This window comes from Xenopus laevis, chromosome 9_10S (genome assembly GCF_017654675.1).
Source record: "Xenopus laevis strain J_2021 chromosome 9_10S, Xenopus_laevis_v10.1, whole genome shotgun sequence".
Taxonomy (NCBI): domain Eukaryota; kingdom Metazoa; phylum Chordata; class Amphibia; order Anura; family Pipidae; genus Xenopus; species Xenopus laevis.
In genome coordinates, this window is record NC_054388.1 from 105,934,097 (window position 1) to 105,958,718 (window position 24,622).

General features: G+C 42.4%; 1 protein-coding gene across 1 annotated transcript in view; it reads left to right on the forward strand.

Annotated features, from left to right (window-relative positions):
• Window positions 1-24,622, forward strand: part of llgl1.S (LLGL1, scribble cell polarity complex component S homeolog) — a 55,160-nt gene that overhangs the window by 21,268 nt on the left and 9,270 nt on the right. The window contains 12 exon segments of the mRNA NM_001091429.1: window positions 6,722-6,803; window positions 8,896-9,011; window positions 11,164-11,322; window positions 11,428-11,590; window positions 11,949-12,084; window positions 12,722-12,776; window positions 12,918-13,072; window positions 14,561-14,778; window positions 14,904-14,971; window positions 19,228-19,381; window positions 21,979-22,083; window positions 22,275-22,567. Coding sequence (NP_001084898.1) covers window positions 6,722-6,803; window positions 8,896-9,011; window positions 11,164-11,322; window positions 11,428-11,590; window positions 11,949-12,084; window positions 12,722-12,776; window positions 12,918-13,072; window positions 14,561-14,778; window positions 14,904-14,971; window positions 19,228-19,381; window positions 21,979-22,083; window positions 22,275-22,567 — 1,704 coding nt within the window.

A 24,622-nucleotide genomic window follows, 5' to 3' on the forward strand; every position in this document is an offset into this window, starting at 1 on the left:
AAACTGGAATATAAATAGGAGAGGCACTGAATAAAAAGAGGAGTAATAAAAAGTAGTAATAACAATACAGTTGTAGCCTTACGGAGCATTTGATTTTTAGGTGGGGTCAGTGACCCCCATTTGAAAGATGGAAAGAGTCAGAAGAAAACTGCACATCATTCAAAAACTATAGTAAATAAATAATGAAGACCAATGTAAAAGTTGCTTAGAAATGGACAATCTATTACATACTAAAGTTTGCCTGGCAACTAATCTCCCAGAATTGCCTTCCCACCGGCTAAAATGCAAATTGCTGGTGGGATGGCATTTGGTGCGATTCGTTTTCCAAAGTCGCCAGAAGTTGCCTCGCGAGGAAAATGCCTAGTGCCATCCCACCATGATTTGTATTTTAGCAGGCGGGAAAGCAAAGGAGGCCGTTCGGGGAGATTAGTCGCCTGAAGAAGAGGATAATTGCCGCTGGCCGACTAATCTCCCTGAATCTGCCTGTGTGCCCTGACCCTAAAAGTTAACATAAAGATGAACCACCCCTCAAGTTTTTTTAAATATCATTTTAACATTAAATAAGCCCTACAGGATAGTTTTCCACCAATGATAATTTGTGCAGCTTAGTTACCATCAACTACAATGTAATGTTTTATCATTACAGAGAAAGGAACATTTAAAAAAAAATATATATATTTGCTCAAAATAGAGTCTATTGGAGATGGCCATCCCATAGTTCAGAGCTTTTTAGATAATGTGTTTTTGGATAACTGATCCTATACCTTATCTACAGCACCAACGTATTCCACAGCATTTTAAAGGAAAAAATAATATAAATAAATTTGTGGTATACAACAGAAAAAAAACAAAGACAAATTAATCTTTGAAATCGGCAAGTTTTTATTAAGAAATAACTTACCCAAACTCCGCTTGTTCTTCTCTTCAGAAAAGGCGACAGGGCGACGATCCATCATGCGGCGCTCGATTTCTCCTCCCTGGCTATCTCTTATAAGGAAAGCAGGGAGGAGAAATCAAAAGAGCCGCACGATGGATCACCTTTTCAGAAGAGGAGTGCAAGCAGAGTTTGGGTAAGTTATTTCTTAATAAAGACTTAGCGATTTTAAAGTTTAATTTGTCTTTGTGTTTTTTGTTTTTTTTCGTTGTATACTAATGAATTTAAAAAAAAAAATTGATGTTACTGGTCCATTAAAGAGATTATGCTTCAGTCAGTCAGTCCTTGCAACAGTGGAATTTACAGTGTACTTACTGCTTACCTGAGCTTCCATGTTCCATATCTTGGACAGGGCAGAATTTCTGTAATAAAACCTAAATATAAATTTTTTCTTTTTAATATAGGCTTTTGAAGGTTGCTGGGAATTGTAGTTTAACAGCTGACCTTGTATTATGATTTGGGCTGTGAGTGAGGATGAGTGAGTGCTGTTTTGCCGGATCGGTTGGGATTATCTGCAGGATTGGTGCAGTGTGGAAACCCTTTTTTTTTTTTTTTTTTTTTTTTTTTGGGAGTGCGACTATTTGAAAGACAGGGAGTTAGGCGCTGTCCAATGGGAGTTGAGCCGGTGGGCGGGCGCACAGGGCTGCCTGTTTGCTGGGAATATCCAGGTCAGAATTCCTAAGCACGTTCCTACCCTGGACACAGTCCGGTTTCCTTTGCACAAAAGGGGAGATTGTGTTTTTGCAGCTGGGGCTGACAGTTAGTGAGTAATGGCCTCTGTGTGCCGCAGTCACTTACAGCTGGACTGCCCTGCACCGAATATATTGCTCTCTCTGTGCTTTGCAGCTTTATGTGCTGGAGATGATCGGATCTGACATAAACAGTTTAGCTGCACGGTCTCGCTCTTAAAGGGCAACTTCACTCACAGACCATCTCCTGCCTGATGAAAGAAAAGAGAATTCTCCGCAACATCCCAATCTACATTCGTTCTATATTCTCGTTGAATTTAAAGGGATACTGTCATGGGAAAACATGTTTTTTTCAAAACGCATCAGTTAATAGTGCTGCTCCAGCAGAATTCTGCACTGAAATCCGTTTCTCAAAAGAGAAAACAGATTTTTTTTTTTTTTATATTTAATTTTGAAATCTGACATGGGGCTAGACATATTGTCAGTTTCCCAGCTGCTCCAAGTCATGTGACTTGTGCTCTGATAAACTTCAGTCACTTGTTACTGCTGTACTGCAAGTTGCAGTGATATCACCCCCTCCCTCCTTCCCTCCCAGCAGCCTAACAACAGAACAATGGGAAGGTAACCAGATAGCAGCTCCCTAACACAAGATAACAGCTGCCTGGTAGATCTAAGAACAACACTCAGTAGTAAAATCCAGGTCCCACTGGGACACATTCAGTTACATTGAGTAGGAGAAACAACAGCCTGCCAGAAAGCAGTTCCATCCTAAATTGCTGGCTCTTTCCGAAAGCACATGACCAGGCAAAATGACCTGAGATGCACCTACACACCAATGTTACAACTTAAACAATACACTGGTTCAGGAATGACATTTTATATTGTAGAGTGAAATATTTGCAGTGTAAACAGTGTCATTTGGAAATAAAAACACCAGTAGAATCATGACAGAATCCCTTTAACGTTATTAATAGGGATGCACCAAATCCACTATTTTGCATTCGCTCGAATCCCAGAATCCTTTGTGGAAGATACAGTCAAATACCAAACCGAATCCTAATTTGGATATGCAAATTAGGGGCAGGAAAGGTGGAAAGTAGGAAAAAAATTGGTTTACTTCCTTGTTTTGTGATGAAAAATCACGTGAAATCCCACCCTGCCCATAATTTGCATATGCAAATTAAGATTGGTCCCAGGCACAGGGATTCAGCCGAATACTGCTGAAATAGGCCAAATCCAGAACCAAATCCTGCATTCGTTGCAACTAGGGATGCACCGAATCCACTATTTTGGATTTGGCCGAACCCCCGAATCCTTCGTGAAAGATTTGGCCGAATACCGAACTGAATCCGAACCCTAATTTGCATATGCAAATTAGGGGTTGGAAGGGGAAACCATTTTTTACTTCCTTGTTTTGTGACAAAAAGTCACGCGATTGCCCTCCCTGCCCCTAATTTGCATATGCAAATTAGGATTCGGGTTCGGCCGGGCAGAAGGATTCGGCCGAATCCGAATCCTGCTGAAAAAGGCCAAATCCTGGCCGAATCCCGAACCGAATCCTGGATTCGGTGCATCCCTAGTTGCAACCCTAGTTATTAGTGACTGTAAATACTGTTGAAAGCAGCCTCTGCCCGGCCATTTATATTCTCTGATTCTGTCTCTAGAAATAAATGTGACAGAAGCCAACTGACCGGCCTGGAGGAATATCTATTTGTCTGGGTCTGACCCTTGAAACAATGTAACAGGCGCCGGCCCTCCTCCAGGTCTGATTTAATCCGTTGGCCTCTGTTACATTGTTCTGGGAATACACCAGGAACACGTGCAGAATGGAAGGAAGATCTGGGACGTGTGTTAAACAAAATTGGGACTAAAGTGTTTGGTGTAATAATAAAATCCCCAGATTTCAGTATGACGCCACTTCCAGTCTCCACTCCAACTCCCTGGTCTGTTTTAAACCAGCAGCTGCTCTTTATTTATGTTCTTCCCTCGTTTAGTTCCCAGTTGGGGAGGCTGATGTGTCATTTAGGCCTAATAGAATGAGATTGTTTTGGGTACAGACGCAATACAGGGTTATTATGGTACACGTATAAGTATGGGATCCGTCATCAACAAACTCCTTATCCAGAATGCTCCAAATTACGGAAAGGTTGTCTCCCATAGACTCTATTTTAGGGTGGTGGCACATGAGGCTACTGGGGGAAATTAGACTAATCTCCCCTAAATTCCTTCCCGCTGGCTACAATGTAAATCGCTGGCAGGATGGCACTCGGATCGCTTCGGTTTTCCGAAGTCGCCTGAAGTTTTCTAGTGAGGCAACTTCGGGCGACTTCTGCAAACAAAGCGTTCTGAATGCCATCCTGCCGGTGGTTTACTTTGTAGCCGGCGGGAAGGCATTTAGGGGAGATTAGTCGCCCGAAGAATAGGCGATTTGTTGCTGGGCGACTAATCTCCCCGAGTAGCCACGTCTGCCCCCACCCTTATCCAAATAATCCAACTTTTTTAAAGGGATTCCTTTTTCTGTGTAATAATAAAACAGTACCTTGTACTTGACCCAAACTAAGATATAATTAATCCTTATTGGAAGCAAAACCAGCCTATTGGGTTTATTTAATGTTTACATGTTTTTCTAGTAGACTTAAGGTATGAAGATCCAAATTACAGAAACATCCGTTATCCGGAAAACACCAGGTCCCGAGCATTCTGGATAAATGGTCCAATACCTGTACTTTAAAGGAAGCAGCAGGGCAGTATATACATCTGTACAAACATCCCATTAGCAACCAAGTCCTCTCATTCCTTTCTTTTAGGGCTGATGGATAAGACTCACGCTGGGTGGGACCATCACATCCTATGGATAAACTTATTTAACCTTTATAAATGTCCTGCCGTCAGTGTATTCTACTGCAGAATGAAGAACATGTGTGAGAAGACCACAGGGCTATTAATGTCTCCCCTTCCCCATCCTAAAGCCTCATTTGCTTTTTTATATAGTGCATTTTTGTGCCTTAAAGGGGTTGTTCATCTTTGCGTTAACTTTTAGTATGATGTAAAGAGGGATTTTCTGAGACCATTTGCAATTGGTTTTCATTTTTTATTATTTTGTGATTTTTGAGTTATTTAGCTTTTTGTTCAACAGCTCTTTAGTTTGCACGTTCTCCAATCTGGTTGCTAGGGTCAACCTTTTCCTAGCAACCATGCATTGGTTTGAATAAGAGACTGGAATGTGAATAGGAGAGGCCCCAAATAGAAACAGAAGCAATAAAAAGTAGAGATAACAATACATTTTTAGCCCTACAGAGCATTTGTTCTTTAGATGGAGTCAGTGACCCCCATTTAAAAGCTGGAAAGAGTCAGAAGTAGAAGAAGGCATATAAGATAAATAATGGCAACCAATTAAAGTTGGTTAGAATTGGCCATTTTATAACATACTAAAAATTAACTTAAAGGTGAACAACCCCTTTTAAGGGATTCTGATATGATTTTTATGATGTAGTTTTTATTTCTAAATTACACTACAAATAATTCTCTACAATATAACATTTCATTCCTGAACCAACAAGTGTATTTAGTTGTAATATTGGTGTGTAGGTGCATCTCAGGTCATTTTGCCTGGTCATGTGATTTCAGAAAGAGCCAGCACTTTAGGTTGGAACTGCTTTCTGGCAGGCTGTTGTTTCTCCTACTCAATGTAACTGAATGTGTCTCAGTGGAACCTGGATTTTACTATTGAGTGCTGTTCTTAGATGTACCAGGCAGCTGTTATCTTGTGTTAAGCTCCCCATAGACGCGACGATTCTTCTTACCAAATGACCGATTTTAGGGAAGTCCGACCAATCCTTCGAAATTATCATGCGGTTAGTGGGATTCGAACGATCGTACATCTTACGATTTTTCGGCCGACATCTGTCGGGAAATTGATCGGCCAGGTCAAAAAAATCTTTGTCGGCCCCAGTGCAATCTCTCTATATTTGCAGGGCCAAGCAGGCAGCTCCCCTTTGTTTTCCTGGCAAATTGGTCTTTTTAGTTGATGGTCAATTCGCACAATTGTACGATCGTTCTGAGAAAATCGTGGTCTCAGGATCTGGTCTTTTAAAAAGCTCAACATCTATGGCCAGTTTTAGGGAGCTGTTATCTGGTTACCTTCCTATTGTTCTGTTGTTAGGCTGCTGGGGGGGGAGGGTGGATATCACTCCAACTTGCAGTAAAGAGTGACTGAAGTTTATCAGAGCACAAGTCACATGACTGGGGGCAACTGGGAAACTGACAATATGTCTAGCACCATGTCAGATTTCAAATTTAAATATAAACAAATCAGTTTGCTCTTTTGAGTAATGGATTTCAGTGCAGAATTCTGCTGTAGCAGCACTATTAACTATATTAACTGATGCGTTTTCAAAAGAAAACTTCCGATGACAGTATCTCTTTAACACTGCTGCTAAATTCCTCCAATACCAGGTTGGATTTGTCACTTGTAATAAGGTTAAAGGAGACCTTGGTTACCGGGCTGCCTGGCCCTTGGCAACTGGGCAGTTTTGCATGTTTTGGAAAATTAGCAAAGGCAAGAAGAATATATTGGAAAGTTAGAATTTTTCCGACGGCTGTTCGTTGGTGAGTGACCTGACACTGGTGGGGTCCTAGCTGGGTCTCCCTAATACAGTTTCTAGTACAGAGGGGCCCCTTCTGTTTGTGTGATTTGTGTTTTTTCTGCATTGCTGACGAGCCCTCCCACTCCATTCTTTCCCCTGGATAATTGCCAGAAGAGTTTGAAATTCCATTGGAGCCTGGAATCTTCCTTACACTTAAAGGGACATTGCTATTGTTACATTTCATACTTTCTCCCCCAAATCCAGAGTATAAACCTCCCAGGCTCAATGTAAACAGTGGCGTCATCCCTGAACTCATGGCGTATATCATATACTAGTGGGTGGGCCGAGAGATCTGAACTCGATGCTTCTTTCTGTTTTAATATCCCGTAAATCCCATTTATTCTTTATTTGCAGGTGTTCATATACATATTTGCGGCCATATTGCTTTCCACGCTGAGACACGGACCCTCCTACTGCTCTTTTTTATTTTCCTTAACCTCCATCCTTTGTAGATATGGAGCCCCAGGCGTGGAGTTTACGGGTTTGCACAAAGACACGGCCACCGTCACCCAGATGCACTTCTTACCCGGACAGGTACTGGATCCTGACAGCACTAGCCCATCTTTGTGGGGTTGTCCATCTTTTAAGATCACTTTTAGTAGAGCGTGAGATTCTGAGACAATTGGTTTAAATTTTTTATTATTCGTGTTTTTTTTGTTATTTAGCTTTTTATTCCGCAGCTCTCCAGTTTGCAGTTTCTGCAATCTAGTTGCTAGGATCCTAATTCACCTAGCAACCATGCATTTATTTGAAGAAGAGACTGGAATATGAATGGGAGAGGTCGGAATAGTAAGATGAATAATAAAAACTAGCAATATCAATACATTTGCTGCCTTACAGAGAAATTGTTTTTAGATGGGGTCAGTGACCCTCGTCTGAAAGCTGGAAAGAGTCAGAAGAAAAAGGCAACTATTTGAATAACTATAAAATGAAACATGAAAAATGAAAAGTTGCTTATAATTGGCCATTTTATAACCTACTTAATGTTTACTTAAGGTGTACCACCCCTTTAAAGGCCATGTAAACCCTTATTTTTTTCTTGCACAATGAGAGCAAAGGTAATATAAAGTGGATAATGTACCCCCTACTGTAATTTATAAAGAGATTGTCACTGAGGAGTTATGTGACCATATAAAAGCACTTTTATACAGGTCACATAACTCCGAGGTGACTTCTAATATCTTTATAAATTTCAGTAGGGGGTACATTATGCATTATAATCTACATTTTGTGTGAAATGTCGGGAGGGGGGTGGGGGAGTCGAACGCGCCAGCATCCAATTTGGAAACGCCGGTGTTCAATTTGAACGCAGTGGTGTCAAATTCGCCGGCCGGGGACCCCTGTTAGAAACGTCGCGTTCTGACGTCAGAATGCGCCGTTTATAAGGATATAATATACAGTCTGGTCCCATAGGGAAATGACCAGACTGTAGATTATATATCTAGTGAATAAAGTACCCCCCTCTTGTAAAATATAAGGATATTATAAGTTACCAAGGAGTTTGATGACCATATAAAAACACGAGGCCAAAGGTCATGGAACTCCGAGGTAACTTGTAATATCCTCATATTTTGCAACTGGGGGTACTTTATTTATTATAATACATAGATGTCAGTGAGTCATGTGACTGAAATGACATCAGAACCCGCCGTTTATAAGGATATAATTTACAAGATATTTATGGCTTTTGTGTATTGCACACGCACACACTCTCACACACACTTACTTACTTAGTGGCTTCTGCCACATTGTTTCAGGAATAAAGTCAAACGTGCAGGGAATATAATCAATGAGATACAACTTTCAATAGCATTTGTAGTACTAGTCAGTATATTTGGGTGTAGGACCCCTTTATTAGCACTGGGGTCGTCGCATGTTTTACAGAGTAGCCGTCAGCGTTTGATATCTAATCCTCTCTCATTACGGAGGTCATTCAAGGGCCCAGCGGGCAGGGTTTGTGCAGTCACTGGTTAAATAGCTTGGCTATTGCTAATGTCATCATCCCTTTCCTCCTAATGAAGGAAATTTACTGGTACGGACTAAATCCCTCACAAATTATGATGGCATTGCACTGTACTGTGTTTATTGCCTAAGCCTTAAAGGAGAAGAAAAGCTGCCCAAGCAGTTTATTGCCAATAGATTAGCCACAATAGTGCTATAACATTATATTTATTCTGCAGAATGCTTGACCATACCTGAGTAAACAGCTCTAGAAGCTCTCTGTTTGTTTAGCATAGCAGCTGCCATATTAGCTTGGTGTGACATCGCTTCCTGCCTGAGCCTCTCCCTACTCACTCATAGCTCTGGGCTCAGATTACAGCAGGGAGGAGAGGAGCAAACTGAGCATGCTCAAGCCCTAGCCCTGGAGGTTTAAGCTGAAAACAGGAAGTCTGATACAGAAGCCCATGAGTACACAATAGAAGGAAAGAAATGTGATGTTTCTTTTGACAGAGGACTCAGAGCAGCATTACTTTGAGGGTTTACTGGTGTATTTATATAGACCTTTCTGATAAAGCTTACTTAGTTTTAGACTTTCCTTCTCCTTTAAGGGCCAAGAAACTGTGCCCAAGTGTCCAGTGTTCTATATTGCATAGAATATGTACATCTTATTTTGTTTTTTCCCTAGGGTCGCCTCCTCTCTCTACTGGATGATAACACCATACACCTGTGGGAGCTACAGCAGAAAGATGGCAGCTCTTACCTTGAGGAAACTCACAGCTTCATCCTTCCTGGCAAGCCAGGGTTCGACTGTGCTAAGTACTACGATGCCCTACTTTCTCTCTCTCTCACGCTTGTCTAGGGCTGGGTAAAGTGGGGTTGGTATAGGGACCTATTTATTGATTGACAACTATCTAGGATGTTGCTGCTTAAACATGGTCAGTGAGTTATACACACGGAATGGATATCCAGAAATTGGAGTGATTTTTGGCCATGCACCAAATTGTGCTGACTCGGGCAAGCAGACTAAGGCCATGGGTCCGCATTGACCCCCTATTATGAACCGTCTGTTGGTCTTGGGGCCAAGTGCGTTTTTGTAACATTTGAAGCTAGAATCTTGGATACAAATATAAGCTTACCACGGTTAACGTTGGGCCTGGGTGCTCATGCCCCAGACCTTCAGCAAAGGGGATTCAATCAGGAAAATTGTAGGCATCAATCCGGAAGTCCCAAAGTAGAAACCAGGAGCCCAAAGTTTAAATGGCACAAATAGTTTTTATTTTACATGTATAAATGTACATTTACATGTTTATATGGATAAAAGCCTTATGCGTTTCGTGTCATCAAGAGACACTTAACACCCCGCCTTAACAATTTTTTTTCTTTTAAATATTCTGTGTGTCTAAAGAAAGTTAGCCTGTGATTAAGTGTCTCTTGATGGCACAACGCTTAAGGCTTTTATACATAATGTAAAATACAAAGCTTTTTTTGTGCCATTTAAACTTTGGGCTCCTGGGTTCTACTTTGGCAACTTCCGGATTGATGGCTGCCTAAATCTACAATTTTCCAGGGGCCAAGTGGTTGAATTTGCCTGACGTATTCCGGGCAGCCAAAATGTGCAACGGATCTCTCATTTGATTGCCTTGCCAACTGTTCTTCCTAGTTTGTGGCCACCTTAACAACATCCAAAATTGGGCTTAGCAAAGCTTTCCGGGACAGAGCCCCATGGATTTAGAAGGCCACAGAGATAATTTGATGCTCTGTCCATTAGACTCCCAGGGAAGATCAGAAAGCAGTTTTTCCCCTTTCCATCAGAGGGAGTTGTAAGCACAGAGGTATAATGGAAGTTACTCAAGCGTGTGGGTGAGAGGTGCCCCATGGTGTGTATGGCAGTGGCTGGAGAAGGCTTATGCTTTGAATTGTGGGCACTGAGGTGTTTGGCAGCCTATTTTCATCAAGCACAATAAATGTAAAGCACTTGCACCTACTGATTGCTGTTAATAGAGGGCATTGCTATACAGCGGAATGGTACCTAATCATTTACATATTCAAATTAGAACATTATCAACCAAACTGCACCACCTATGGACAAAACGATTGTATTGCTTCCAGCTGTCCAGCACTGTTAAAGGAGAACTAACCCCTAAAAGTGAACATTGCTAAAAATGCCACATTTTATACAGTGAACTTATTGCACGAGGCTAAAGTTTGAGCTTGTCAATAGCAGCAATGATCCAGGACTTCAAACTTGTCACAGGGGGTCGCCATCTTGGAAAGTGTCTGTGACACTCACATGCTCAGTGGGCTCTGATTGGCTGTTGAGAAGCTAAGCTTAGGGCTCGTCACTAATTATCCAGCAGAAAATGAGCTTCCCTGGCTGTAATATAAGCTGATGCTACAGGTTTGCTGATTATTAAATTCTGATGCTAATTGCACTGGTTTCTGTGCTGCCATGTAGTAATTATGTGTATTAATTACTAATCAGCCTTATATTGTGACATTTCTATTCTATGTGTACTGTATATTGTGAGTGGCTCCCTAAGCTCAGTAAGTGACAGCAGCACAGAGCATGTGCAGTGAATCAGCAGAAAAGAAGATGGGGAGCTACTGGGGCATCTTTGGAGACACAGATCTTTACTGCTAAAAGGCTGTGGTTGCCTTGGGCTGGTAAAGAAGCACAAAACATCATGTACAACATTTCTAGCTACTTCTTTTAGTTAGGCTTTAGTTCTCCTTTATATCACATGGTATAATGGTGCAAAGTAATCTCCACTTCTGGTGACCCATGGAAACCAACTAGATTTTTGGTGTTTGGTTTAGACAATCGGTCATATCCTCTTTTGTCACTTATTGTCAAATGATTATCCTTCAAATCAGGGGTGCAAATGCCGACCAGAATTAATCTTTTCTGTGGGTTAAGGGCTGATGCACTTTTTTAATTTATTTCCATTTGCAGCTCTCCTCCGAGTGTCACGCGAGTGACTGTCATACTGATAACTGCCTCGTGTGAGGTGGCGGGCCTGGGGACAGAAGGAGGAGGGGTGTACTTTATCCAGATCCCAAGTTTCAAACTGCTGGAGGAGAAGACTTTGCTTCATGATGAGATCATAAAAAGGTATAATGGTATTTCCCCTCTAACATGCTCTGATTTTATACTATACCCCTGCCTTTAAAGGCTGATCTTAAAGTGACTGCCATATTCTTTCCTGTATTCTGTCAGCTTGCCAGAGGAGTACAGGTGCGGGAAGACTCTAGGACCTGTCGAGTCTTTGCAGGAGCATCCGTGTCAGCGCGGGAAGATCCTGATTGGCTACAGCCGAGGACTGGTGGTTTTATGGGATCAGGAGGGCCGGAAAGTGGAGCATCTGTTTCTTGGGAATCAGGTGGGATGGGTTGGGTGCTGGCACACTGATGATGTGCGGGCCGGCCTGATACCGCGGGTCGGACAGGTTCGGGCCGACCTTGCACTCCTCTTTGCACTTCCTCTTCCGGCTTTATAACCGCGTGCCTGCTCGCCCCGCCCCTTTTGTGACGTCATTGGTGGGTCTATCAAGGGAAGTCGGATGTGGGCGGGCTGAGGGAGGGCGGGTTAGGGTAAATATGCACACATTGCTAAATACACATAACAAACTGTAGGGTCATTCAGATGGTGTTTCAGAAGGAGGTCTTTCATTTGTTGGGATTTGTATTTCTAGTATTCATGCTGTAATGCTACCATCTTTGTCTTGTCTATACCAACAGCAGTTGGAAAGTGTCTTCTGGGGCCGCAAAGGGTCTTCGTTCATCAGTTCCCACAGCGATGGAGGGTATATGGTATGGGACGTGGGTAGTGACTCCAGCACCACCTCACAGCCAGTCACCTCTAAAATACCATATGGTGAGTCATTGGTTACATTATGTTTTGCTACAGATCAATAAACACCCCCTTATATGTTGCTATATATCAATGAGCACCCCCTTATCTGTAAACCTGATAATGGGCAGCAATGTGGTCTCCTCTAGGGAAATGGTTCACAGGGTGTATTAATTAGGGATGCACCGAATCCACTATTTCGGCATATGCAAGTTGGGGTGGGAAGGGGTAAACATTTTTTACTTCCTTGTTTTGTGACAGTCATGTGATTTTTCCTCCCCACCCCTAATTTGCATATGTAAATTAGGATTCTGTTCGGCCGGGCAGAAGGATTCTGCCGAATCCAGCTGAAAAAGGCCGAATCCCGAACCGAATCCTGGATTCTGTGCATCCCTAGTATTAATGCCTGGTGTTTTCCAGCTCTGCAGGTAAAAAAAACATCGATAAAACCCTTTGTTCAATTGAGTTTGCCCAGACCCACGTGCCCTAGGTTTTGCATATTGAATTGAAAGAGGGGCTTTCCTGAGGGTTATATCACCCACCTGCTGACTTGAAATGGCACAATTAATTTGAATTATATGTATCCTTGTAAACAGAGCTCTTCCTTCTTATAGAATATTTAAAACCGTACAAATCTCATTCAAGTCTGCTTCCCTTCCAGGTCCATTTCCCTGCAAAGCCATCAACAAAATTCAGTGGCGGTCCACCAGTTGTGGGTAAGTATGTTGCACGTGGTGGTCTGGGGCTGTGCTACCATTTTGGTGTAGAACTCCCTGCCGCAGACTGTAACTATTCTACAGACAAGGTGCCCTCTGTGTTGCTATGGCCCCTGACTGTTCTTCTGTGTCCTCCATCAGAAACCCATTCATCATATTCAGCGGAGGAATGCCCCGGGCCAGCTACGGGGACAGGCACTGCGTTACTATTCTCCAAGGGCAGAATCTGGTGACCCTGGATTTCACTTCTCGCGTCATCGACTTCTTTACAGTGGGCCCTCTCAAGAGTGAAGATGGTAGGACTTGGCTCTGTGTGACTGTGCCCTTAAAGGGTCACCTATCATCAAAAAACATGAAGCTTCCGAGTGTTCTTTGGAAAACCGACTGATTTTGCTAGATCAGAGAGTAATTTTCTCCCTCTGAGTGAGGCTCTGGCGCCTGGTTTCTTAAAGGGATACTGTCATGGGGAAAAAAATTGTTTCAAAAACTCATCAGTTAATAGTGCTGCCCCAGAAGTCTGCACTGAAATCCATTTCTTTAAAGAGCAAACAGACTTTTTTATATTTAACGTTGAAATCTGGGGCTAGACATATTGTCAGTTTCCCAGCTGCCCCAAGTAATGTGACTTGTGCTCTGATAAACTGCAGTCACTCTTTACTGCAAGTTGGAGTGATATCACCCCCTCCCTTCCCCCCCCCCTCTCCAGCAGCCTAACCACAGAACAATGGGAAGGTAACCAGATAACGGCTCCCTAACACAAGATAACAGCTGCCTGGTAGATATAAGAATAGCACTCAATAGTAAAATCCAGGTCCCACTGAGACACATTCAGTTACATTGAGTAGGAGAAACAACAGCCTGCCAGAAAGCAGTTCCATCCTAAAGTGCTGGCTCTTTCTGAAAGCACATGACCAGGCAAAATAACCTGAGATGCACCTACACACCAATATTACAACTAACAAATACACTTGCTGGTTCAGGAATGACATTTTTCTATTGTAGAGTGAATTATTTCCAGTGTAAACAGTGGAATTTAGAAACAAAAACAACATCATAAAAATCATGACAGAATCCCTTTAAGAAAAATTACGAATGTCTAATCGATCTAATGGTTCCGACCCGAAAATTGTATGAAAAAAAACGAAAGAAAGGAAGGAGATTAACATCTCCAAATCGCTCAATGGACCTCTTTCATTGACTTGTAAATGAACTCTGCAGGTTTTAGGTGACGAATATTTGAATTAGGACCGTTTCCATGGTCGAGGTGTGATAAAAATTTTGAATTCAAACAGGGGAATTAAAATTCGGATTTGTGAATTTTGACACTCCAAAATTTATCTTCGACCCTTGATTAATCTGCCCCTAATGTATTGGGTGTCCTATAGTAGTTTGGTTGAAATAAGGAAGGGCTGATGTCCTTGGCTGGGGCACACACACCATGGCAGGCCCCAAATGAGTTTACTTATGAATAGGGAAGCACCGAATCCACTATTTTGGATTCGGCCGAATCCTTAACGAATGATTTGGCCAAATACCGAACCAAATCCTAATTTGCATATGCAAATTCGGGGTGGGAAGGGTAAAACATTTTTTACTTCCTTGTTTTGTGACAAAAAGTCATGCAATTTCCCTCCCCACCCCTAATTTGCATATGCAAATTCAGATTTGGTTCAGCCGGACAGAAGGATTCGGGCGAATCTGAATCCTGGTGAAAAAAGCCGAATCCTGGATTCGGTGCATCCCTATTCTCTATTACCGTAATAATCCCTGTGCTCCCGTTGCAGACTCGGACAATCCCACTGCTCTGGTAGTGTTGGTGGAGGAGGAGCTGGTGGTGATTGACCTGCAGACTCCTGGTTGGCCGACTGTCCCCACGCCTTACTTGGCTCCCCTCCATTCGTCCGCCATCACCTGCGCCTATCATATCTCCAACGTCACCACCAAGCTGTGGGAGAGGATCATCAGTGCGGGGGAACAGCAGAACCCTCAAGTTTCTTCAGTGGTAAGGAACATGCAGTGGCAGTCCAAAAGCTTGAGGGCTTCCATATTGACTTTTATAGCCGCTAGGTGTTACTGATACATGTTCCCTAATATCTTTGTGCTTAGCTGTGATTTGTCCTGTTTCAGAATTGGCCAATAGATGGAGGAAGGAATTTAGTAGAGGACCCTGCCCAGCGAGGGCTTCTTCTTACTGGGTAAGCAGAATGTATGTTCCTATATACAGTATCCCTATACAGACTAAAGAGGCTATATGCATCATTCTCTTGCTATGTAAATAACCGTAACAATGGTTCAAAAGGGCTCACATTCAATCCCACCACTTCTAATGCTGGGGAGTTCCATAACCGACTGCTCTTGCTGCAAAGGAGCCCTTAGTTTACTGATGGGGAAATCTCCTCTCCTACGATCTCAATGGATGTTCTATATTTGCTTGGAGTGTCCAAAGAATAAATAAAGGAAATGAGGGAAAACTTATTTTACCTTCTAAGTCATATCTCCACCAATGCACTCTCCCTTCTTCTGTTAAGCCTTTTGTCATTTGAAATGGTCCCCTTAAAGGGGACCCGGCACCCAAAAAAAATTATTCCAAATCCTATTTAATCACATAAGTCAAGCGAAATAAACTTTAATTACACTGTATAAATGATTTGAATCTTGTTTCCTTCAGTCTGGGAATTCATAATTATAACAAGCAGGCAGCAGCCATTTTGTGGACACTGTTATTAAGGCAAGTCTTGTATCATCTCAGAATCTTGTTTGTGCTCCAGAATGGGGGACCTGATGTCCATCCCCATGTCCTGGTTACACAATTAAATGGTAAAGAGAACGGGGGAATGTGGGGAGAGCAGTGACATCTAGGAAGTGCTGAATGGAAAGTGAAAGTAATTGTCTGCCTAAGGCATAGAGGAGGGGCTGACAATATTTGATTGACAGCTGAGAGTTTTAATTGAGCTTACAACAGCTATGAATGCTTTAATAAAAAATAGAAATTGGATTTCATGTTTAATTTGAAAAGGGCTTTTATTATACAGATTTTTGTGTCTGGGTGACAGGTCCACTTATAGAAATCTGGTTGCCCTTTCCTGTACTTTTTAAAGCATAAGTAAACCTTTAAAATTGATGAGGGGGCTATTCTAAGCACTTTTGTCATTTACGTTCATTGTTTATTTTCTTTTTATTCCAAGATATTAAGGGATACATGTACTGTTAATATGAATGAATTTTGTTACAACAGCACCACCTGCTGGTCAGTTTCCCACCAGTCTGACCACCAAGTAGTCAAGGAAGTTGTCAGGAGAAAGAAAGAGGCTGCTCTGATGTTCTTCTACTTAGGAAAGATGTGAGAAAGGTTTTAAATTGTTTTCCTAAGCAGAAGAACATAAGAGGCTCTTTCTTTCTCCTGACAACTTCCTTGACTACTTGGTGGTCAGACTGGTGGGAAACTGACCAGCAGGTGGTGCTGTTGTAACAAAATTCATTCATATTAACAGTACATGTATCCCTTAATATCTTGGAATAAAAACAAAATAAATAATGAATGTAAATGATAAAAGAGCTTAGAATAGCCCCCTTGTCAATTTTACATTCACTTATTTCAAAGGTTTTAGCCCCCTTGTCAATTTTACATTCACTTATTTCAAAGGTTTACTTATGCTTTAAGTTCTTCCTTACTAAATTCATACCTCTGACACTTATGATCTGTAGCGGTTTGGCATGTGGTGGCTGGTGGAGCATCTTGGGGAATCCAGCATGGATAAACAAGGGAAAGTTGTGCTCACCACTATTTTTTAAAACCATTAGGCGGGGGTGCAATGAGGCTGTGACCACAAAATACATATAGTCAAATACAAGATTCCTCTGCACTCAACCCATTATCAATATATTTAAGACAGAGACATTTTGTGCATACTGCTACTGAAAAATGCCTTACCCTTTAAACAAAACAGGGATTGTTTGTCCATATATTGCAATATATTTAAGCTGGCCAACTACGTCAAAGTCATCCCATATCTGGCCAGTCCTACGCTTAATTTTCATCTGATTCATTAAGAATTCAATTGCTTAATTATTCATTTCACAAAGGGACTAAGTTTTACCTGCAACTTACTAGCTGCTTTCAAAGTAAAACTCCCAAACTTGGCTGCCCTTTTATTAGACACCAGTGGGATCACCTGACTATAGCTGGGAGGGGTGGGAGCTACAACATGGAGCTGGTCACTGCTCCTGTATAACTATAACAAACAAGGGAAAGTTGTGCTCACCACTATTTAATCCAGCATGGATGCCATTTGGTGCATGGTCTCCCCTGGGCTATGAGTGGTTGCATTAGTCTGGAGGGATTGTTTAGTTAAATAGCTATTTGGGTGGAAAATTGTAATTGCATGCTAACATGAGGTTCCTATATACAAATATAAGTGTTGCAGGAGACAGATGAGTAGCGAGTATCTCCCCCTATTGGGCGTAGGCTGTCTCTCCTGTTTCGTTTGGCCTCTACTGGGCGGAAGGAAAACAAAAATTGGACAGATTTGTTTTGGGAGGGGGAAATCAAATACAAGCAGTGGGATTGTGGCAATACTCAGGAGCGTGATATGGAAGTGTGAGAGCTCAGAGCAATGTCAGCACAGCTCCAGATGTTGGGGGAGAGAGAAGGGAGTGGGAGGAAGGTTACACTCCCTCGCATTGGCCGAGTCCCGTAATACTGACTCTTGTGTATGTGGAGACATTTCCCTGCATGCATTGCTTATCCAGACTATTGTCGAGGAATACTGCAGGGGCAGATTTGATTGGGTAGTTTGGATTATCAGGACTTTACCACCCCAGCTATCTGTAGCCTTGGGGGATGATTTAGGAAACTGCACATTTCCATCAGTGTTAGTATCCCCTTTAATCATTTTCACACGTCCAAAGACTGCATTAGCTTGTTGCAGAAAGAAATCGGCCTTAAGACTTTTAATGTTTTAAAGGTGACATATAGGATAAATGAAAAAACCCTAATTGTGTAGGCAGTTATAAGTAATATATGGTGTTGCTTTTACATGGTGCTAAAAATTAATATTATCTTTAAAAATCGCCCCTTTATTGGAGCTCCCTATAGATGTTCTCCTGGTCCCTGTCTGTGTTTCAAATGAGGGGTGGGCGTGTCCTAACCAGAAGCTTAGTAGCAGGGGGACAGCCAATCACAGCCCTGCAGTCATACAAGCACAGACAGGCTTCAGTTCCCTATCAGGTCCTGCTAGCTGCTGATTGGTTCCTGTCCTACAGTGCAGTGAGCTGAGAGCACACCCTGGGAATTCAGGGAGCAGGAAGTGGAAGAGAAGGGAGGGATTATTAGGGGTTTTGCAGAAATATTCAATAAATCAGCCTGAAACACTACTTTTTTTTAAGCACATTCTTTCTATATCTAAATGAGTATAATGCACTAGTACATTCATTTCTTACACAAAATGTCTCCTTTAATGTTAAGTCCATTTCACCCAACTGTTCTCTCTGCTTGGCCATATGAACACACATATATTGTTAGAGGAGGGGCTTTATATCATGAGTCTGGTGCATTGAGAGACGGCCGGAGGCATAAGGGATGGGGGGCCATCCGGTGTCAGCATTTTTTTTATATAGCCCCAGTTAAACAATGGTGCCCCTGGTTGCAAGGTGGGTGACAATGAAGGGGTCAGTGACCCAAGGATTCCTACACAGTGCTCAGAATATGGAGCCAAACAGGTAAAACACTAGGAGAAGTGTATTTCTAGGATCATGCTTTAATACTCCTTCGACCCGGATTTTGTCATGATTTTATGGTGTAGGTTTTGTTTCTAAATTACGTTACACAGCAAATAATTCACTCTACAATATAAAATTTCATTCCTGAACCAGTAAATACATTTTTTTAGTTGTAATATTGGTGTGTAGGTGCATCTCAGGTCATTTTGCCTGGTCATGTGCTTTCAGAAAGAGCCAGCACTTTAGGATGGAACTGCTTTCTGGCAGGCTGTTGTTTTTCCTTCTCAATGTAACTAAATGTGTCTCAGTGGGACCTGGATTTTACTATTGAGTGCTGTTCTTAGATCTACCAGGCAGCTGTTATCTTGTGTTAGGGAGCTGCTATCTGGTTACCTTCCCATTGTTCTGTTAGGCTGCTGGAGGAGAAAGAGCGGGAGGTGGTATCACTCCAACTTGCAGTACAGCAGTAAAGAGTGACTGAAGTTTATCAGAGCACATGACTGGGGGCACCTGGGAAACTGACAATGTCTAGCCCCATGTCAGATCTCAAATTGTAAAAAAAAATCTGTTTGCTCTTTTAAGAAACTGATTTCAGTGCAGAATTCTGCTGATGCGATTTGAAAGAATATTTTTTCCATGACAGTATCCCTTTAATACTACATGCTTCCTTTCCACCTGCATTGAATGAGTGCTGTGCATGCTGCTTATGAAGCAAACCCTGTTTGTGTCCCAGGCATGAAGATGGCACCGTACGTTTTTGGGACGCCTCTGGGGTGGCACTGAGACCCCTGTACAAGCTGAGCACGGCCGGAATCTTCCAGACAGACTGCGACCACAATGAGAGTTTCAACCAAACTAACGATGAAGAGTGGCCCCCGTTCCGCAAGGTATGGAGCCCTGTTTTACCTTAGCGCCAGCATTTGGGGATATTATGTAGGTGCTCCGAAAGGGTTAAATCCTCTCACTGCTCAGTTCTGGCATCGGCTTCGGGTGGACCTTTGGCTGCTCTCAATCTGAAGATCCCTGTACTCCACCCGAAAATCCTCGCTCATCCCTTCTTGTAGGCTGACTTTTATGTTTGGCTGCATCATCCATCCCCCTTGTGGTCCTAACACATTTTTAAAGGGGAACTATTGCGAAAATGACCATTTCAAATAAGCTTTATCACACTGAAATAAGAAACTTTCTAAATACAATCAAATATTCTGGATGGTTTCTGAAATCCAGTTTATATTCATTATTCCTCTCTCAGCATCTGTTTCTCTTCATTCTGTCTTCATGCAGCAGTTGGGTGTCAGATATTCATTGACAGTTAGATCCAATATATTTTATAGGGGGGTTACTTTCCTAGCAGATGTACAGTGATATGAAAAAGTATGGGAACCCCCTCTCAGCCTGCATAATAATTTACTCCACTTTCAACAAAAAAGATAACAGTGGTATGTCTTTCATTTCCCAGGAACATCGGAGTATTGGGGCGTTTTCTGAACAAAGATATTTAGTGAAGCAGTATTCAGTGTCAGTGCAAAAATTTGGGTACCTTTGTAATTTTGCTAATTTGAATGCATGTAACTGCTCAATACTGATTACTGGCAACACCAAATTGGTTTGATTAGATTGTTAAGCTTTGAACTTCATAGGCAGGTGTGTCCAATCATGAGAAAAGGTATTTAAGGTGACCAATTGCAAGTTGTGCTTCTGTTTGACTCTCCTCTGAAGAGTGACAGCATGGGATCCTCAAAGCAACTCTCAAAAGATCTGAAAACAAAGATTGTTCAGTATCCTGGTTTAGGGGAAGGCTACAAAAAGCTGTCTCAGAGGTTTAAACTGCCAGTTTCAACTGTAAGGAATGGAATCAGGAAATGGAAGGCCACAGGCACAGTTGCTGTAAAACCCAGGTCTGGCAGGCCAAGAAATACAGGAGCGGCATATGCGGAGGATTGTGAAAATGGTTACAGACAACCCAAAGATCATCTCCAAAGACCTGCAAGAACATCTTGCTGCAGATGGTGTATCTGTACATCGTTCTACAATTCAGTGCAATTTGCACAAAGAACATGTGTATGGCAGGGGGGTGAGAAATAAGCCCTTTCTGCATTCACGTCACAAACCGTCACTTGTTGTATGAAAAAGCTCATTTAGACAAGACACAGTCATTTTGGAAAAAAGTGCTTTGGACTGATGAGACACAAATTTAGTTATTTGGTCATAACAAAAAGCACTTTGCATGGCGGAAGAAGAACACCACATTCCAAGAAAAACACCTGCTACCTACTGTCAGATTTGGTGGAGGTTCCATCATGCTGTGGGGCTGTGTGACTAGTTCAGGGACTACTGGGGCCCTTGTTAAAGTCGAGGGTCGGATGAATTCAATCCAATATCAACAAATACTTCAGGATAATGTTCAAGCATCAGTCACAAAGTTGAAGTTCCGCTGCAGGGGTTGGATATTCCAACAAGACAATGAGCCTAAACACACTTGGAAATCTACAAAGACATTTATGCAGAGGGACAAGTACAATATTCTGGAATGGTCGTCACAGCCCCCCGACTTGAATATCATGGAAAATCTATGGGATGATTTGAAGCAGACTGTCCATGCTCGGCAGCCATCAAATTTAACTGAACTGGAGAGATTTTATATGGACGAATGGTCAAAAATAGCCACATCCAGAATCCAGACACTCATCAAAGGCTATAGGAGGCGTCTAGAGGCTGTTACATTTGCAAAAGGAGCTCAACTAAGTATTGATGTAATATCTCTGTTGGGTGCCCAAATTTATGCACCTGTCAGTTTATTGGATTAACAGAAAATATGCAATATGCTTCAAAACAAAATGAATGTAACTGCTGAAATACTACTGTTTCCATAAGGCATGTTATATATTAAAAGGAAGTTGCTATTTTGAAAGCTCAGCCAATTATAAACAAAATTCCAAAGCATTAAAGAGGGGTTCCCAAACTCTTTCATATGACTGTATTAGAGCTCACTCAAATAACCGATCCAGTACAAACCACATCTAGCAAAATAACTGCCTCTTGCACAAATCCTGCATGTGGAGAGACAGGATTATTGATGATTTTAATAGTGAGCTGTAATACATCTTTTAGGCAAAAGGAGCTCCCTCTATAAGCTATTTTGGATCAATCATCTGACACCCAACTGCTGCATGAAGAGAGAATGAAGAGAAACAGATGCTGAGAGAGGAATAATGAAGATAAACTTGATTTTCAGAATTTTTAATTGACTGTTTAGAAAGTTTCTTATTTCAGTATGAGGAAGCTTATATTAATTTTTGTGATAGTTCCCCTTTAACCATATATAGGATCATATTTAGGGATGTAAAATATTATTGTAGTTGTGCAACAACCATTCCAGTTGTCCATCTTGGCCTGCAAGAGCTTATCATACACAGGCTTAGTTTTGTATTCGCCTTGTCTCGGGAGAACTGCATCATGCGTTTATACTGCTCTTGCTCTGTAGGTTGGATGTTTTGACCCTTACAGTGATGACCCACGCCTGGGCATACAGAAGATTGCACTTTGCAAGTTCAGTGGCAAGATGCTGGTGGCTGGCACCGCAGGGCAGGTACGTGGGGCAAATGCCTTCCTTTTATCATGAACAAGGTGAGAACAGCTTTTCACCCCATACATGGCTACAATAACTACATGTCTCTTTCTGCATCATTTTAATGGTGCACTTTGCCTTTAAAGAAGTTGAGGGAGATGCTGTATCTCCTGTTGACCTGTGCTTTCTGTTAATATAATCCCTTCCTGCAGATTCTAGTGATGGATCTGAATGACGAGAAGTCGGAGCACACAATCAATGTGGCCACGGTGGACCTGTTACAGGAAAGGGAAGGCTTTACGTGGAAGGGCCACGATAGGCTGACCCCAAGGAATGGCTCCATCTTCTTCCAGTTGGGCTTTCAGACCACCATGTTGGTGCAGTGTATGCCCCCTGCGGCTGTCACTGCCATTGCGCTGCATTCAGAGTGGAATCTGGTAGCATTCGGGACTAGCCATGGCTTTGGGCTCTTCGATTATCACCGGAGGAGTCCTGTGCTTGCCAGGTAAGAGGGACAGAAATGAAGTCAATAAAAAGGTTTAGAGTAAGAACAATGTACTCCTAAGGCTTGAGTTAGACAATGGTTTGGTAAAGTGATGTTGACATGTTCTAGACTTGAACGTACCTAGGGCCACGTTATCGTTATGAAGCCCCTGTACTAAGCACAATTCAGCAGGAACAGCCCCTTAAGTTTGCTCATAGTCTGTCCAGAGAGATCCCATAAAACTATGGCAGCATAGGTATTCCTCTGTACTAAGCACAATTCTGCAGGAACAGTCCCTAAGTTTGCTCATAGTCTGTCCAGAGTGATACCATAAAACTATGACAGCATAGGTATTCCCTGTACTATGCACAATTCAGCAGGAACAGTCCCTAAGTTTGCTCATAGTCTGTACAGAGAGATCCCATAAAACTATGGCAGCATAAGTATTCCCTTGTACTAAGCACAATTCTGCAGGAACAGTCCCCTAAGTTTGCTCATAGTCTGTACAGAGAGATTCCATAAAACTATGGCAGCATAGGTATTCCTCTGTACTGAGCACAATTCAGCAGGAACAGTCCCCTAAGTTTGCTCATAGTCTGTACAGAGAGATCCCATAAAACTGACAGCATAGGTATTCCCCTGTACTAAGCACAATTCAGCAGGAACGGCCCCTAAGTTTGCTCATAGTCTGTCCAGAGTGATACCATAAAACTATGGCAGCATAGGTATTCCCATGTACTAAGCACAATTCAGCAGGAATAGTCCCCTAACTTTGCTTATAGTCTGTACAGAGAGAGAACATCAAACTATGGCAGCATAAGAATTCCCCTGTACTAAGCACAATTCAGCAGGAACAGTGCCCTAAAGGTGGCCGTGCACAGAGAGATCCGCTCGTTTGGCGATGTCGCCAAACGAGCGGATCTCTCCCCGATATGCCCACCTTGAGGTGGGCAATATCGGGCTGATCCTAACGATGCCTAACGAGCTGTCGGATCGCGGGACCGCATCAACGAACAGATGCGGCCGCGATCTGACAGGTTTTTTCTGACTTTCGGCCAGATCTCGATCGGGGAAGCCCGTCGGGGGGGTCCCATACACGGGCCAATGAGCTGCCGACTCGGTCTTTCGGCAGCTTTTATCGGCCCGTGTATGGTCACCTTTAGTTTGCTCATAGTCTGTACAGAGAGATCCCATAAAACTATGGCAGCATAGGTATTCCCTGTACTAAGCACAATTCAGCAGGAACAGTCCCCTAAGTTTGCTCATAGTCTGTACAGAGAGATCCCATAAAACTATGGCAGCATAGGTATTCCCCTGTACTAAGCACAATTCTGCAGGAACAGTCCCCTAAGTTTGCTTATAGTCTGTACAGAGAGATCCCATAAAACTATGGCAGCATAGGTATTCCTCTGTACTAAGCACAATTCTGCAGGAACAGTCCCCTAAGTTTGCTCATAGTCTGTACAGAGAGAGATCTCATAAAACTGTCAGCATAGGTATTCCTCTGTACTAAGCACAATTCTGCAGGAACAGTCCCCTAAGTTTGCTCATAGTCTGTACAGAGAGAGATCTCATAAAACTGTCAGCATAGGTATTCCTCTGTACTAAGCACAATTCTGCAGGAACATCTGCCATGTCTGAGAAACAATCCATTCATCAGCTTTTTGAAGCAGACTTCAATCCCCTGCAGAGCCCTATGAATTGTAAATGAACGTATAGATTTCTCTGTAGAGCAGCACTAAATGTATTATTTATGCATCCCCTCCCCAAAGCCCTCAGTCTTCCAGCGGCTTCCAGCGTGGCTCTTTCTCCCTCTCATGGTACTGCTGGGTTTTATACAAAGGCTTTTTCATCGCTGGTTGTGACATTAGCAGCAGAATGATTGGAGGGCATCTTTTCAAAAACCCTCTGCATTGATACTGAAAATTTGATAGTTTAAGGGGGTTAAACTATCCCTTTAACTTATGTTGCCCCTGGCCTCCATGTGCCGTGTGGGGTATATCTGGCACCGGAATCCTAATTCCTCCTGATGGAAAGTCAGTTTGTGTGTGTGCAAACCTGGCGCGGTCATCTCCG